The sequence below is a fragment of the Cuculus canorus genome, chromosome 26 (genome assembly GCF_017976375.1).
Source record: "Cuculus canorus isolate bCucCan1 chromosome 26, bCucCan1.pri, whole genome shotgun sequence".
Lineage (NCBI taxonomy): Eukaryota > Metazoa > Chordata > Aves > Cuculiformes > Cuculidae > Cuculus > Cuculus canorus.
The window spans coordinates 6,706,219-6,721,521 of record NC_071426.1 but is presented as its reverse complement, the minus strand read 5'-3'; the positions used below and the strand labels follow the sequence as shown (position 1 = coordinate 6,721,521).

Below are 15,303 nucleotides of genomic sequence, written 5' to 3'. Positions count from 1 at the left end.
GAGCCCCATAACAGGGTTGGGGGGGCCCAGGCAGCCCCATGGCTTGCGGGGGAGGGAGTCCTGAGCCCCATAACGGGCTTGGGGGGGGGCAGACATCAGCTTGGGGTGGAGGCTGAACCCCATAGTGGGGTTGAGGGGAGGGGGCAGGCAGCTTTGGGGGGGTGTGTGCCTTGAGCCCCATAGCAGAGTTGGGGGAGGGGGGCAGGCACCCCCATATATTGAGGGGGTGTACCCTGAGCCCCATAGCGGGGCTGGGGAGGGGCAAGCAGTTCCATAGCCTGGGGAGGAAGCTGAGCCCCATAGTGGAGGGGGGAGCCCAGGGACCCAATAGGTGTGTGCGGGGGGGGCAGACACCCCTATAGCTTGAAGAGGTTGGGGGGTGCTGAGCCCCATAGCGGTGTTGGGGGGAGCCCAGGCAGCCCCATAGGTTGGGGGAGGGGGAGCACTGAGCCGCATAGCAGCGGGAGGGGGGCAAGACCTGAGCCCCTATAGTGCATCGCACCCCACAGCTGGGGGGACTGAGCCTCATAGCGGGGGTGGGGAGGGGGTGGGGAGGGGGTGGGGAGGGGGTGGGGAGGGGGTGGGGAGGGGGTGGGGAGGGGGTGGGGAGGGGGTGGGGAGGGGGTGGGGAGGGGGTGGAGCCCGGGCTGCGCCTGCGCCCTTGAGCTGGGGCAGGGGCGACGTTCGGCTCCACTCGGCTTTTTCCGTCATCCTTCGACCCTACTCGGCTCCCTTCGTTCTCGGCTCTTTCCGGTTCGGCCTCCCTCGTCTCTTTCCGTCCTCGCTCGGCCCTTTCCGTCCCCGCTCGTCTCTTTCCGTCCTCGCTCGGCCCTTTCCGTCCTCGCTCGTCTCTTTCCGTCGCCGCTCGGCCCTTTCCGGCGCGTCCATGGCGGCGGGCGGGCGCTCAGGGCCCGGCTGCTGCTGCCCCTCGCGGGTCGCGGCGCCCAGCGCGCACCAGAGCCTGGCCGAGATGGACTTCGAGCGGGGTGCGGGGGGCTGGGGGCGTTTGGGTTGCGGGAAGAGCTGGGAGGAGCCTGGGCAGGGTTTGGGAGCGGGGGAAGACCGGAGAAACCGTGTGCAGGGGAAGCTGAGGGTCCCCCGCGGCCGGGTTTGGGGCGCAGAATGGGATTGGAGAGCTCTGGGCAGGGTTTGGGGTACGGGGGGGGGGGCACAGAGTTTAGGAGTAGAGGGGCTGAGGGAGCTCTGGGCAGGGTTTGGGGTACAGGAGGGGCTGGGGTTGCTCTGAGCAGGGTTTGGGGTACAGGGGATTGGAGAACCCTGGACGAGGTTTGAGGTACAGAGTGGGTAGGGTTTGGGGCGCGGGGGAGGTAGGGGGTGCCTTGGGCACAGGTCGTGGTGCAGGGGGGCTCAGGTTGCCCTGGGCAGGATTTGGGGTATGGGGAGGGGGCAGAGTTTGGGAGCTGGAGGTGTTCAGGATAGGGTTTGGGGTGCAGGGGAGTGTTGGGGAGCCCAGGACAGGGTTTGGGGTGCGGGTAAGTCTGGGGGTGCCCTAGGCAGGGTTTGGGGTGCAGTTGTGTTCGGGGTCCCCCCCATTGATGCGCCCCCGCTGCCGGCAGGGATCTGGTCGGCGGCACGGGACGGGGACGAGGCGCGGGTGCTGGAGCTGCTGGAGCGGCACGGGGAGCCGGGACAGCCGGACGAGGCCGGGTACACGGCACTGGTACGGGGGGCATGGGGCAGGGGCGGGAGGCAAGGGCGGGGGGCAGGCAGCGCTGGAGCCTCACCACTGCACCTGCCCCCCAGCACTACGCCAGCCGCAACGGCCACCTTGGTGTCTGCCAGCTGCTGCTGGGGCGCGGCGCTCGCTGCGACGCCCGCACACCTGGAGGGGCCACCCCACTGCACCGTGCCAGCTACTGCGGCCACTTGGCCATCACCCGCCTGCTGCTGGCCCATGGCGCCGACCCGGCGGCCACCGACAGCGATGGCCACACCAGCCTGCACAAGGTGAGGGCATGGCCCGCATCGACACCGCACCAGCAGAATGTAGTGTTGGTGTTGCCTGTATGAGGATAACATGGTGCTGGCGTTGCCTGCACTGGGATAATGTGGTGGTGGCGCTGCCTGCACTGGGGTAATGTGGTGCTGGCGTTGCCTGTACTGGGATAGCATGGTGCTGGCGTGGCCCACACTGGGATAGCATGGTGCTGGCGTGGCCCACACTGGGATAACATGGTTCTGGCATTGCCCACACCAGGATAATGTGGTGTTGGTGTTGCCCATGCTTGGATAAAGTGGTGCCAATGTTGCCCACACCGGGCTAATGTGGTGCTAGTGTTGCCCACGTGAGTATAACGTGGTGCCAGCATTGACCATGCCAGGGTAATGCGATGCCAACATTGCCCACACTGGGATAACATGGTGTCGATGTTCCCCATACTGGGATAATGTGGCACCAGGGTTGCCTGTACGGGGATAGTGTGGTGCTGGTATTGCCCATGCCGGGATAACATCGTGCCAGTGTTTGTCGCACTGGCATAACATGGTGCTGATGCTGTCCACACTGGGATAACGGCCGTGTCTCCGCAGGCGGCTGAGCAGGGGCACCGGGAGCTCTGCGTGCTGCTCCTGCAGCACAGCCCGGCGCTAGCTGGCCTCCGTGATGCCAAGGGCCGGTGTCCCCGCGATGTGGCTGCCCCAGCGGTGCAAGACCTGCTGGACACCTGAGAGGAATGTGGTACCACCAGAATCAGAGTCACCACCCCGTGGATTCGCCGGGACCCCTCTCTGGTGGATCAGCAGCTCCCAGCACTCAACGCTGACTCTGCTGCCAGTGGTCGCCCCTGGAGTCATGGCACCTTCGATCACCACCAGCTTTGATTTCCTCAAAAAACACTATAAATGGGGCAACTCGTAGTTTGTTGAACCGGAAAAGGCCGTGGAACTGGGAAAAGGGGGCAGAACTGGGAGAAAGTGAGGGGTTAGAACTGGGATGGGGGGGTTGGAACTGGGAGAAGGGGGGGGGGCCAGCACCAGGATGAGGAGGCCCAGCCTCTCCCACTGCGACGCAGAAATAAACAGCAATTCCAGGGCTGGGAGGGGTTGCATAGAGGAAGATTTAATTAAAAAAGGAGGTTTTATTATTATTAATTATTATTATTATTTCTCGTATCTCCCCACGGAAGGAGCCAGGACCTGATAGTCGAGATGCCATTAATAAAAATAATTAACCTTCTCCAATAACTTACAGGGTTCACCCCAAACTTTGTGCTTTTTTGGGGGGAAGCTGTGTTTCCCCCTCCCCGTGCACTGCGCTCCGGCCTCACCAGGTTCACGGTGCTCACCAGGGTCGTGGGCTCCGTCCCGAGGCCACCAAAGGATTGGGGTAGGGGGGGACCTACCCCCGCCTGCCTGTACAACTTTGGTCACTAGCTTTGTGCCGCCTGGAAAAGCCAGACCCTGCATCCCGACCACTCCTGTCCCCCCGGCACGAACACCCTGAGACGCCCCATGGCACGGGGAAGGCACCGGCAGTGCCAGGAGGGGTGGCTGCCATCCCTGGGGGTGGCAGAGGTGACAAGGGACTCCTGCTCGGCTTCAGGCCAGAGAGGCTGAGCCCATTCCTTCGGCTGCCGCACTCGCCACCACCGAGCCCACCGCATCCCCAGTGCCAGCGGGAAAGGGGAATGGGCACAGAGCCGCAGTGTCACCCCAGTTCATCTGGAACGCTGCGCTCATGCCACACCCAAGCCTGGAAAACACCAGAAAGGGGCTGCGATGCCCATGCTGGGGGGCTGTGGCAAAGCCCCCCGCACCGAAGCGGCGTCCAAAACCTGAAGCTCCCTGAGCTGAACGAGCGCCGCCAGCGGGGCGGCCGGCAAAGCCGCACCGTCTCCCGCAACATCCATTTAAATTAATTAAAAATAAGCCAGTCTGGAAAGCAGCAGCAAATCCCGGCTCCCGTTTCCAACCGCCGCCTCCTCCAGCTCAACCGGGCTTCTCCGGTGCAGCATCACTGAGGAGATGCCGAGTGTTTCCTACCGGGGAAAAGGGTCCCTAAAAACGGGGACGTGACGTCCCTCCCGGCGCAAGCCGGCAGGGCCGGGGTCATATGCAGTTTTCCAGGGTGCTGTGGTTGCTCCGGCGGCTCAGGCAGTTCCTCTCGTTCAGGAGGCTGGTGGTCTCGTCAGCGGTGGCGGTGGGTTCTGGTTTCTCCGGTAAAGCGGTATCTAGCTTTGGGGCGTTGCTGTCGGGGGACTGGGGACAACTGTCCATGCGGGAGGCCGTCAGGCCATTCTGGTATTCCTGCCGCGTGATCTGTGCCAGGGAGGAAAAGAGGGGTGAGGAGCGGAGCTGGGCTCTGCAGGCGCAGCACCGTCTCTGCGCTGGTGTCACCCTCCTCATGCCAACATCAATGTCCTTGTGTCACCCTCCCCATGCCATCAATGTCCCTGCACCAGCATCGCCATCCCCATGCCAACATTGATCTCCCCATACTTGTGTCACCAACCCCATGCCAGCATCAACCTCCCTGTGCTGGTGCCACCATATCCATGCCAACATCAATGTCCCTGTGTTGGTGTCACTGTCCTTGTGTCACCATCAACGTTCCCAAGCTAGTGTCACTATCCTCATGCCAGCATCAATGTCCCCACACTGCCATCATCATTCCCCTGCCGATGTCCCTGTGTTGGTGTCACTGTCCACGTACCAACATCAATTTCCCTGTACTGGCATCACCATTCCCATGCCAGCATGAATGTCCCTGTGTCACCGTCCCCATGCCGGCATCAACGTCCCTGCACTGGCGTCACCGTCCCCATGCTGGTGTCACCTGCCTCACCTTGACGAACTGGAGGTCGGTGAGAGCGCGGACACTGAAGTCGGCCACGTACTGGGCGCCAGTGCCAGCGTTGAGCTGGTTGTTGCTGCCGCTGACAGGCGAGGAGACGGAGTCGGAGCGCTCGTGGTAGCTGAGCGACGCCGAGCGGTTGAGGCTGCTGACGTGGGATGGGGAGCGGATCTCTGTGGGATGGAGCAACGGCATTAGCAGTGCCGTGGCAGCTCTCTGCCTGCTGGTTACGGGGTGCTGGACCCTGGGGACTCTGGGCTAGGATACCTGCGTCCCACAGCCTCCAGGGACATGGAACCTGGTGGTGACAGGGAGTGATGGGACACACGGCATCCCCAGCACAGCCCTGTGCCGCCTGGCAGAGCGCTGCCGTTCTGGCTCTGCTGGATTCATCCCTTGCTGAACGGCCACTGACCATGGCAAGGGAGTCCATGGACCCTGCGCCGGGGGCAGGGGACACTGGGGCTCTGACAGGGTGGCTCAGTCTCCCTGTGTGGGGTTAGGGACAGGGTGGGAGTTACGGGGATGGCACAGTGATGGGAGAGTGGCTCCTCCTTGCCGGCCAGTGCTGGGACCAGTGGCCAGTGCCACGATTCTCTGCCCACACCCACCCCCATGGCGCAGCCTGCACTGAGCGGGAGCTGCCTTTCTTCCTCCAGAGGCCCTGAAATATGGGGCAAGAAAGCTGATGGTACGGGGAGACAGCCAGGAGGGCACACGGAGCCAGGGGAGACAGCACACAGCCAGCCCGGCATGGGGGACAATCCTGGAATGGTTTAGGCTGGAAGGGACCTCAAAGCCCATCCAGTTCCACCCCCTGCCATGGGCAGGGACACCTCCCAGTGGATCAGGGTGATCCAAGGCCCATCCAACCTGGCCCTGAACAGCTCCAGGGATGGGGCAGCCACCTCTGCTCTGGGCAACCTGGGCCAGGGCCTCCCCACCCTCACAGCAAAACATTTCTCGCGAAGATCTCATCTCAATCTCCTTTCTTGCAGCTCAAAACCATTCCCCTTGTCCTCTCCCTGCACTCCCTGATCAAGAGCCTCTCCCCAGCTTTCCTGGAGCCCCTTTCCATACTGGAAGCTGCTCTAAGGTCTCCCTGGAGCCCTCTCCTCTCCAGACTGAACAACCCCAACTCTCTCAGCCTGTCCTCGTACAGGAGGTGCTCCGGCCCTTGGATCATCTCTGTGGCCTCCTCTGGACTCGCTCCAACCCCCCACCGGGTACCGCATTACTGGGGCGGGGATGCCCCCTGTGCTGGTTTAGTGCAGTCATGGCACGGTTTGGCACGCATGCAGCTGCGCCATTACCTGGCCAGTGTTGACCTTGGCTTTGTGTCTGGGTGCTGGGGCTGCGCTGGGAGGGCTGGGGCAGAGATGGACACAACAGACAGAGAGGACAAGGTCAGGAGGAGCCTCCAGGGCAAAGGAGAGGGAACCTCAGCCCCTGTAGTGCCTGGGAAGTATGGCTCGGGGGGCACCGGTGAGGGCTCGGTGCCTCCAGCACCATCTACAATTTCTGCCCCTCGACTCAGCACTGGTGAGGCCACACCTCGAATCCTGGGTTCAGTTCTGGCCCCTCACTCCAAGAAGGATTCTGGTTCCCACCAGCGGCTCTAAACTGGGGTGGGAGGCTCTGCCCAGGCGGGTGGTGCTGCTTACCTGATGCAGGAGGGGGGCTGATGGCCATCACCCCGTAATAGGAGAACGCTCCCGCTTCAAACTTCATGCATTCCTTGCCGGCCTCCACCTCCACCTTGCCCTGCGAGGGAGAGACAGTGTGAGACTCCGTAAGCCACATCCTGCGGTGCTGTGTGGGATGAGATCTCCTCTCTCATCGCAGCTCATCTTGGGGTGATGGTTCCCCAAGAACCCCGTGCCCAGGTACCTGCAGGATGAGGATGAAGTAGTCGGCTGCCTTGTTCTTGCAGTAGAGGAAGTGACGCGGGGATTTCTTGTTCTCCTCATCGAATTTCAGCTCCTGGATGACGTCGGAGTATTTGAGGAGCCGCAGAAGGATCTTCTCCGAGATGAAGTTTGGGGTGAAGAGCGTCACCTCTGAGAGCGAGAGGGGAAGGGGATTCAGAGCCACAGTCCCTGTCCTTCTCCCATCCCTCTGGATGCAGGTGCAACCTCTCCATCCCTCGGGGTGGGGCTTGAATGTGACTGGAGCAGAAGCCCACGGCTCCAGCTCCAACACCAGTTCCAGGTCCCCAGCAAGGCCATCCCCAGCCTTGGTGACACACCTACCAGCTGGGGATGGGACCATCCTGGAGGGACAGGGCCACACTGTGCATCAGAGGCAGGGACAGCATTCCTGAGCCCTGTCCCTTCTCATTTTGCGGAGGACAGAGCAGAAGAGAGTGGGACAAGTTGCAGAGGCACTTGGCCAGGCTGGATCCATGGATGGAGGGCAGGAAGGATCTACAGAGGGATCTGGCCAGGCTGGATCCATGGATGGAGGGCAGGAAGGATCTACAGAGGGATCTGGCCAGGCTGGATCCATGAGCCAAGACAAATTGTATGAGGTTCAACAAGGCCAAATGCAGAGTCTTGCACTTGGGACACAACAGCCCTGAGCAGCTCCAGCTTGGGGAAGAGCGACTGGAGAGCTGCTGGGTGGAAAGGCCCTGGGGGTGTTGGTCAACAGTGGTTGAACGTGAGCCAGCGGTGGCCCAGGTGGCCAAAAAGGCCAACAGCACCTGGCTTGGATCAGCCACGGGGTGGCCAGCAGGAGCAGGGCAGGGATGGTCCCCCTGTGCTCCGTGCTGGTGAGGCTGCATCTCGAATCCTGGGTTGAGTTCTGGGCCCCTCACTCCAAGAGGGACATTGAGGGGTTGGAGTGTGTCTGGAGAAGGGAACGGAGCTATGGAAGGGGCTGGAGAACAGGGGTTGTGGGAGTGGCTGAGGGGCCTGGGACTGTTTAGCCTGGAGAAGAGGAGGCTGAGGGGAGACCTCATTGCTCTCTGCAGCTCCTGAAAGGAGGTTGTGGTGAGGTGGGTGCTGGGCTCTGCTCCCAAGTGACAAGGGATGGGATGAGAAGAAACGGCCTCAAGTTGCACCAGAGGAGGTTCAGATTGGATATTGCGAAAGATTTCTTCACTGCCAGAGTGGTAAAGCCCTGGATCAGGCTGCCCAGGGCAGTGGTGGAGTCTCCATCCTTGGAAGGATGAAAAACCTGTGCAGATGTCGCAGTTCAGGAAATGGTTTAGTTGGCATGGTGGGATTGGGCTGATGGTTGGACTGGGTGAGCTGAGAGGGCTTTTCCAACCTTAACAGTTCCATGATTCTAAAATGCAAGCACTCTGTAATTTCTAAGCGAGGTGGCTGAAGTGACACTTCCCCTCTGGGAGGATGGGAATGGAGCCCAGGTGGCTGCCAGGAGGACACGCAGCCCAACCAGGCCGGCGCTGGAGAGCCTCTGGAGCCAGTGCTCCATGGCCACATCGGGTCAAGGGGTGCCCTGTGCCACTGGGGGTTCCCTCCCAAAAAACTCACCCGTGGAGAGGAAGCGGTGGGCGGCCAGGAGCAGCTGTGGGGAGACCTTCACTTTCAGCTCATTGACAGGGTCCTTGAAGGCTGAGAAGTCCCTCTTGTTCTTCTGGTTGCCCACCCGCTTCTTGCTGCGGTTGTCGGCTGTGGGAAGTGGGGTGTCAGGGGTGCAAGCGGACCCCAGCAGTGAGGGAGGGGGAAAGGGGCTGAGCCCCAAACCTACTGAAGGTATCAGACTCGTCCAGGATCTCCGACTTGATGATCTCCTCGATGACGTCCTCCAGCGTCACCAGCCCCAGCACCTCGTAGAAGGGATCGCCCTCACCCTCGTTGTTTACCTTCTGCACAATGGCCAGATGGGACTTCCCTGTGGACAGACAGACAGACATCAGAAGGGAGAGCATCCCCAGCTCCACCACTGAGTCCCAGCACCCAGGAGGTCACCAACCCTTCCCTCCCTTGGCAGGAAACAATAAACCCGCTACAACCCAACCCAGCCCCTGGGCTGGCCACTAATTCACTCGAATGACAGTAATTAAGCCCACGATGGAGGCGCCTGCGAGGCTGAAGTCACGGTGGGGTGTGGGCTCAGCTCAGGGGTTCCCCAGGGACAGGATGTGTCCCTGGAGGAGCCTGTGCTGCGTCAGCGGAGCAAGGCACAGCCCCAGCTGTGCTGGGTGAGCACCCAGGAGTTGAGGGCACCTCCGTGTGCCATGAGGTGTGGGCCCAGGGGACAGGATGTGTCCCCCGAGGAGCCCGTGCCACGTCACCAGAGCATGGCATGGTGCGGGCGGTGCTGGGTGAGCACCCAGGGGGTTGTAAGCACCTCTGTGGGGTGCTGGCTTGGCTTGGGGTTCCCAGGGGATGGGATGTGTCCCCAGAGAGCCTATGCCATGTCACCGGAGCATGGCACGGTCCCGGCAGTGCCGGGTGAGCCCCCACGGGCTGAGGGCATCCTGGCACGGCAGCAACAATGCAGCCATGGTTTGGGTTTCTGCCAGCAGCCCCATCCTCTCCGAATGTCCTCGGCGGCTCTGCCAAGCTGATCCAGCACTGTCTCATCCCAGAGGCAACGCTCTGGACACCAGGTGCCGCAGCAGCTTCCCAATCCCAGAGCCAAAACATCCGGGGAAAGAGAACCAAGGGCAGCAGGCGCTGCCCAGCTGGCCCCAGCCACGAGCACGGAGGTTCTTGCTGGTGGGCAGAGCTCTCCAGCCCTGAACATCTCCCCTGGCTCTGCTGGCCTCGCCTCACGCAGGCACGACAACGTTTGCTTCGTTCCAGCTATATCCAAACTGCCAGCTCGTGTCGAAGCCAGTGTCGCTCCTGCCTCAGCTGCCGGGCGCTCACTGAGCCTCTCTGCAAGTCCACATTTCTCCTGCTTTGGCCCCAAATTGCCCCGAGCCGCTAGGAAAAGCCCCTCGGAGGAGGACACAAGAGGATTATCCACCTCCACTCCAGGGAGAGGAGCCGAGTGGCCACATGGAGAACCACACAGTGACCAGGCCAACACACCCACAGGACTGGTATCCTTAGCCTGGGGAAACTGAGGCAGGGCAAAAGGCGACATTCCCCAGCCTTGGAAAACCATCCCTTCCATCTCCTCAAGCCCCATGCTGGCCCCTAGGCCAGCAGCAAGGTGTCCTGCTCACTGTCTCGCTCCAGATCCGCCCTTCTCAACATTCTCTGCCACTCGGCTTCAGAGCTGGAGGCCGCAGGTGCCTCCTCGCTCAAGGAAACACGGATTTTAGGGATGGGCACCACGCAGCTCCCTGTTTTCTCCATCTTCAGCCAAACGAATGTGGTTCAGACTGCAAAAAGGCATCGGGGAGAAGGGGAAAAGACCCTAAAATTAACGCTTGGGCTGCGAAACCCCGTTCTCTCCCCTCTAACACCCACGGCTGGGCATGGTGGCTCCTTCACTGGCCGTGTGCGAGGCAGGGAGAAGAGGAAGGATCAGATGAGTCAGGCAGAGGCTCCTCTCTGGGACAATTGCAGTGGGGAGCGGCCGGTGGCAAAGCAAACACGCCACAGGGAGCCCCAACACTGGAGCAAAGGGCACGGCGCTGGCTGCTGCGGCATCGCCAGAGGGCTCTGACAGACCCTGTGCCACCACGGGGAGGAGGGCGAGCAGCCCCCTGCACTCAGCACGGTCCGAGTGGAGAAGTTGGGAACAGGCATTGATCTGAGTGCCGGCAGTGGCTGCAGGAGCTGGGCCACCTCTGTGGCACCCAGAGAGCTGCGTGGCGGCCGCGCGCCGCAGTGATAAGTGCATCTGGTGGAGTTTTCTCTCTTTATCCCTTTGCCGGGAGCTTCTCCTGCCTCTGCTCTGGATCCTGAGCAGTGGGGTGAGAGCAGGGCCTCGCTGCGCTGGGGCATCCGTGGAGATCGGGGTTCCCAGAGGGATCCCCAAGCCAGCCTGGCCCCATGGATCCCCAGCTCCTGACCCGGAGAGGCCGCGATGGAAAAACAACAACGCAGGCTATGGGCGGCTTTGGAACCGGAACAAGCGGGCTTTAAATCCCTTAATAAGGATTCGCCTGACGGAAAGCCAGAGCCGGCAGCTAGGATAACGCCGGCTCGGGCGGCAGTAGGATTCTGCTTCCGTACCAGTGGGTTTTGGGAACGGGGGTGAGCCGCACGGCCGCACACGCTTCTAGGGTGTTCTCGAGCTGAGGCGAGAGGAACAGAAGGAAAAGTGTGCGCTTTCAGTCATCAGGGCAGCTCTGAAATGATGAGATCCTGTTGCCAAGCCACGACCGAGGGGTTTACTCCCACTCCGATGTTTTTGGGCACTGGGAAAGCACGGGCGCAAAGGGAGGCAGGAGCAGAGCTGCCATCTCTGCCCGCCCTCAGCGATCAGCTGGGCGTGGATCCACCAGCTCCCAAACCCTTGCCCAAGCTCAGGCTGAGCTCTGGCTGCAGAGGGGATTATGAAATTCCCCAAATCCTAAATCTCGGCACGATCCCCCCAGATATGCCCAGGATGCAGCAAACCACCCAGAGCAGAGCGCAGGGTCATGCACAGCCGAGACTTGGCCCAACACCACCCAGCGTTCTTTTATCCCAGCCTGGGTGCCAGCAGCCGATCAGGGCTGGCAGGAGCGACGAGAAGCTGGAGAGGGCCGGAGGGTGCCCGGCTTGGTCTGGCAATGCTGAGCTGGGCCCCAAGGCAGGTCAAATCCTGCCTCTGAGCTTACCCAGCCTTTCCGGCTCCTGGTGGGATCAGCCCAGGTCCTGCTCCTCTCCCAGCCCTTCAGCCGCTCTCGGTTTTAGGCGCCTCGATGCTGCGAGCAGGAAGCAGAGCAGGAATGAGGGCCGGCACCGAGCTCACCGTTCCCTACGGCAGGGAAGAGCACCAAGCCCAAACCAGGGAGCCAAGCGATTTTCCAGCACTATTCAAGGGCCTCCGGGGCTGGCAATTAAAAACAAGGAGCAAGTAAACATTCCCAAAGTGTTTCCGGAGGCTGGCGCTCGGCATCGGTGGCTCTGACGCCGATAAAGCTCTCCTACACGGCACAACCTCGTTAAACCCCAAAGCCCAGGAGCCCCCTGTTCTGCCCATCTGCACCGCAGCAGCACCGACCCGGGCACTTGATCCCTTCTGGATTGATGCCTCCAGAGCAGCACGGACCCCATGCAGACCTGGAGTGGGGAGCTCCAGCGCCAGAGGGCAAAACTCCCTGGAGTTTTGCTCCCAGCATCCACCGGCCTCCTCCACACGGAAGCAAGTGGCGCCCCGGGAAAGCGTGGTCACCCCCTTCCCCCCCTCACCCTTTTTGAACTCCTCCAGCATGGCATCTAGCTTGGTGTCGTGGAAGACGACGTGGACAGGGTGGTTGTAGAACTTGGTGATGGTTTTGAGGGGGGTACAGTCATCCGGGTCGACAAAGGCCAGGTCCTTGACGTACAGGATGTCCATGATGTTGGAACGCTCATCCTCGTACACGGGGATGCGGGTGAAGCCGCTCTCCATGATCTCTGACATGGTGTTGAAGTCCAGGATGGCGTCGCTGTTGATCATGAAGCAGTTCTGCAGCGGCGTCATCACGTCCTCCACCGTCTTGGTGCGCAGCTCCAGGGCTCCCTGGATCATGTTGAGCTCTTCCCTCACCAGATCATTGTAGGGTTCCGTCACCTTCAACATCTCCACCAGCTTCTCCCGGTTGTAGACGGTGCCGATCTCTTGGCCTAGGATGCAGTCGAGGAGCTTGCTGATGGGGTAGGAGAGCGGGAAGGTGACCAGCATGAAGAACTTGGTGACCACGATGGTGTTGGCACCAACGGCCAAGCCGTGGCGTGAACAGAGCGCTTGGGGCACGATCTCCCCAAAGATAACGATGCCGATGGTGGAAGCCACAACAGCACCGATCCCGGAGCCGATGAGATCATCGAGGAGGATGGTGAGGGTGGTGTTAACCAGCACGTTGCCCAGCAGCAAGGAGCAGAGCAGATAGTTCCCTTTCCGTCGGATGGGCTCGATCTTACGGGCATACCGCTTCTCCTTCTCGGTGCCGCAGTTCTGGACGATGCGCAGCTCCATGGGATCCAGTGCCATCAGCCCCAAGTTGAGGCCACTGAACATTCCCGACAGCACCAACAGCCCCGCGATCAGGATGATCTGCAGCCAAAGCGGGAGCAATGATTTCTTCTCCTCCAGGACCAAGATGTGACCATCGGGGCCCTGGTGGGGCAACCAGGGCTGGCCAGGCTGGCGCTGGGTGCAGAGGATGTAGGTTTTGTCATGCTCGTCCTTGCGCAGGGGCTGGACGTGGACCCGCAGCAGGGCCGAGGTGCTGTGCAGGGGTTCGGCCGGGCCAGGCTGCACCACCAGGTCCTGCGAGCGCTCGGGGCAGGTGCCGTTGGGCGCCGAGGCATTGGTCTTCGGGCGCAGTTCGGCGAAAGCCACTCTCTCGGCAGCGCGGGGACCCAGGCCGTGCCCGTAGAGGCGCAGCAGCACCTCACTGCCCTCGGTCACGCGGATGGGTCCGAGGGATGGAGCCCCCACCGGCTTCGTGCTCTCCTCCAGCCGCATCCCCAGCACCACGGTGTCTGCCGGGGGCCTCGTGCTCTCCTCCAGCCGCATCTCCAGCGCCACACCATCCATCACTGGCTTTGTGCTGTCCTCCAGCTGCACGCCCAGCGCCATGCTGTCTCCTGTGAGCTTCACGCTCTCCTCCAGCCGCATCTCCAAGGGCTTGGCATTCTCCTCCAGCCCCATCCCAGGTCCCACACTGTCCCTGGGGGGCTTTGTACTCTGCTCCAGCCCCATCCCAGGTGCCACACTATCCCTGGGGGGCTTGGCGCCTTCCTCCAGCCCCATCCCCAGTGCCATGCTGTTCCTGGGGGGCTTCACACTCTCCTCCAGCCGCATCTCCAAGGGCTTTGCACTCCGCTCCAGTCGCATCCCTGGCACCATGCTGTCCCTGGAGGGCTCCAGCCCCATGCTTGGGGACTTCAGCTGCATCTCCAGGGGCTTCATGCTCTGCTCCAGCTCCAGCCCCACCCCGAAGGCCACAGTGTCCCCAGGGGGCTTCACACTCTGCTCCAGCTGCACCCCCAGGACCATGCTGTCCCCTGGGGGCTTCATGCTCTCCTCCAGCCGCATCCCCAGAGCCGCACTGTCCCTGGGGGGATTGATGCTCTGTTCCAACTGCAGCGCTGGGGGCTTCATGCTCTGCTCCAGCTCCAACCCCAGCCCTGGGGGCTCTGCTCTCTGCTCCAGCCGCATCTCCAAGGGCTCCGTGCTCCGCTTCAGCCGCACCCCCAGGACCGTGCTGTCCCCCAGCGGCTTCGCATTCTGCTCCATCCCCACCCTCAAGGGCTTCACGCTCTGCCCCAACTGCATCCCCAGGATCGCGCCGTCCTCGGGGGGCTCCAGGCTCTGCTCCATCCCCAACCCCACACCGTCCCTGGGGGGCTCCAGGCTCCGCTCCAGCCGCATCCTTGGGGGCTCCGTTCTCTGCTCCAGCCGCACCCCCCGGGGCTCTATGCTCTCCTCCAGCCTCATCCCCAGCGCCGCACCATCCCTGGGGGGACTGACGCTCCGCTCCATGCTCTGCTCCAGCTCCATCCCCGCCGCCGGGGGCTCCGCTCTCGGCTTCAGCCGCGCGGCCGCGCTGTCCCTGGGGGTCTCCGTTCTCTGCTCCAGCCGCGTCCCCAGGGTCTCTGCACTCCGCTCCAGCCGCGCCCCCAGCGCCAGGGCCCCGCGGGGCAGCGGGAGCAGCAACAGCAGCAGCAGCAGCAGCGGCGGCGGCGGCGGGGAAGCCACGATCCCAGTCCCGGCCCCACTGCCCCCGCGCCGCCCGCCGCCCGCCGCCATCTTCGCGCGTCTGGAGGCAGCGGGGCGCTCTGCGCCACCCCCCCCGCCCCGCGGCTTAAAGGGGCAACGGCAACGTATGGGGCCCACAGTTGGGGGGGATGTTAGAACCTAGGCGAGGGAAGAACTTGGACCTGAAGCGGGAGTAACTAGGACTTTGGGGAGAGGTACTGCGACATGAGAGGGCACAGGAATCTGTCGGGGAGGCAATAGGACCCGGCTGCCGGACAACAGGAGCCGACTGGGGAGGCACTAGGACCTGGAGAAGAGGCGCTAAGACTTGGCTGGGGGTGGGGTGGGAAGTGGGCACTAGGACCCGGCTGGTGGGCGGGGAGGCTCTAGGACCTGGAGGGGCATTAGTACCTGGCTGGACGGAGAAGGGGCACTAGGACCTGGGGGGGGCACTAGGGCCTGGGGGAGAGGCGCTAGGACCCGGCTGGGGGGGAAGCGCTAGGACCCAGCTGGAGGTGGGAGGCATCAGGACCTAGGGGCCCGGGCACTAGGACCTGGGTGGTACTAGGACCTGGGAGGCTGAGCACTAGGACCCTGTTTGCAGGGGCGACCTCTCTCAGGCCTCCAGAACTACATTACCCATCACCCCTTGCGTCCCAGGTTCCCCCGCCCACTTGCCAGGCGGGCGGAGCGGCCAATGGGAGCGCGGGGCGGGGGGTCAGTGG

General features: G+C 62.5%; 2 protein-coding genes across 2 annotated transcripts; one reads left to right on the top strand and one right to left on the bottom strand.

Annotated features, from left to right (window-relative positions):
• The first annotated feature begins 828 nt into the window (after positions 1–828).
• Positions 829–2,928, top strand: ANKRD39 (ankyrin repeat domain 39). Its single transcript, XM_054049631.1, has 4 exons — positions 829–986; positions 1,578–1,681; positions 1,765–1,968; positions 2,551–2,928. The coding sequence occupies exons 1-4, from the start codon at positions 887–889 to the stop codon at positions 2,686–2,688; spliced, it is 546 nt and encodes a 181-aa protein (XP_053905606.1). The 5' UTR covers positions 829–886; the 3' UTR covers positions 2,689–2,928.
• A 178-nt stretch (positions 2,929–3,106) lies between these two features.
• CNNM4 (cyclin and CBS domain divalent metal cation transport mediator 4) lies at positions 3,107–14,959 on the bottom strand. The gene is made up of 7 exons (XM_054049630.1): positions 12,082–14,959; positions 8,531–8,674; positions 8,314–8,451; positions 6,704–6,873; positions 6,478–6,577; positions 4,805–4,986; positions 3,107–4,278 (listed from the first exon to the last, which is right to left on the bottom strand). Exons 1-7 carry the CDS (start codon positions 14,627–14,629, stop codon positions 4,069–4,071), a joined length of 3,492 nt encoding a protein of 1,163 aa, XP_053905605.1. The 5' UTR covers positions 14,630–14,959; the 3' UTR covers positions 3,107–4,068.
• Between the last annotated feature and the right edge of the window lie 344 nt (positions 14,960–15,303).

Excerpts from the sequence above, each read along its gene's own strand:
- ANKRD39 (XM_054049631.1), top strand. The coding sequence starts at position 887 with ATGGCGGCGGGCGGGCGCTCAGGGCCCGGCTGCTGCTGCCCCTCGCGG. Across the intron at positions 987-1,577 it reads CGAGATGGACTTCGAGCGGG|GGATCTGGTCGGCGGCACGG; the intron begins GTGCGGGGGGCT and ends CGCTGCCGGCAG. Across the intron at positions 1,969-2,550 it reads GCCACACCAGCCTGCACAAG|GCGGCTGAGCAGGGGCACCG; the intron begins GTGAGGGCATGG and ends GTGTCTCCGCAG.
- CNNM4 (XM_054049630.1), bottom strand. The coding sequence starts at position 14,629 with ATGGCGGCGGGCGGCGGGCGGCGCGGGGGCAGTGGGGCCGGGACTGGG. Across the intron at positions 8,675-12,081 it reads GCTGGAGGAGTTCAAAAAGG|GGAAGTCCCATCTGGCCATT; the intron begins GTGAGGGGGGGA and ends GTCTGTCCACAG. Across the intron at positions 6,578-6,703 it reads ACTTCATCCTCATCCTGCAG|GGCAAGGTGGAGGTGGAGGC; the intron begins GTACCTGGGCAC and ends TCTCCCTCGCAG.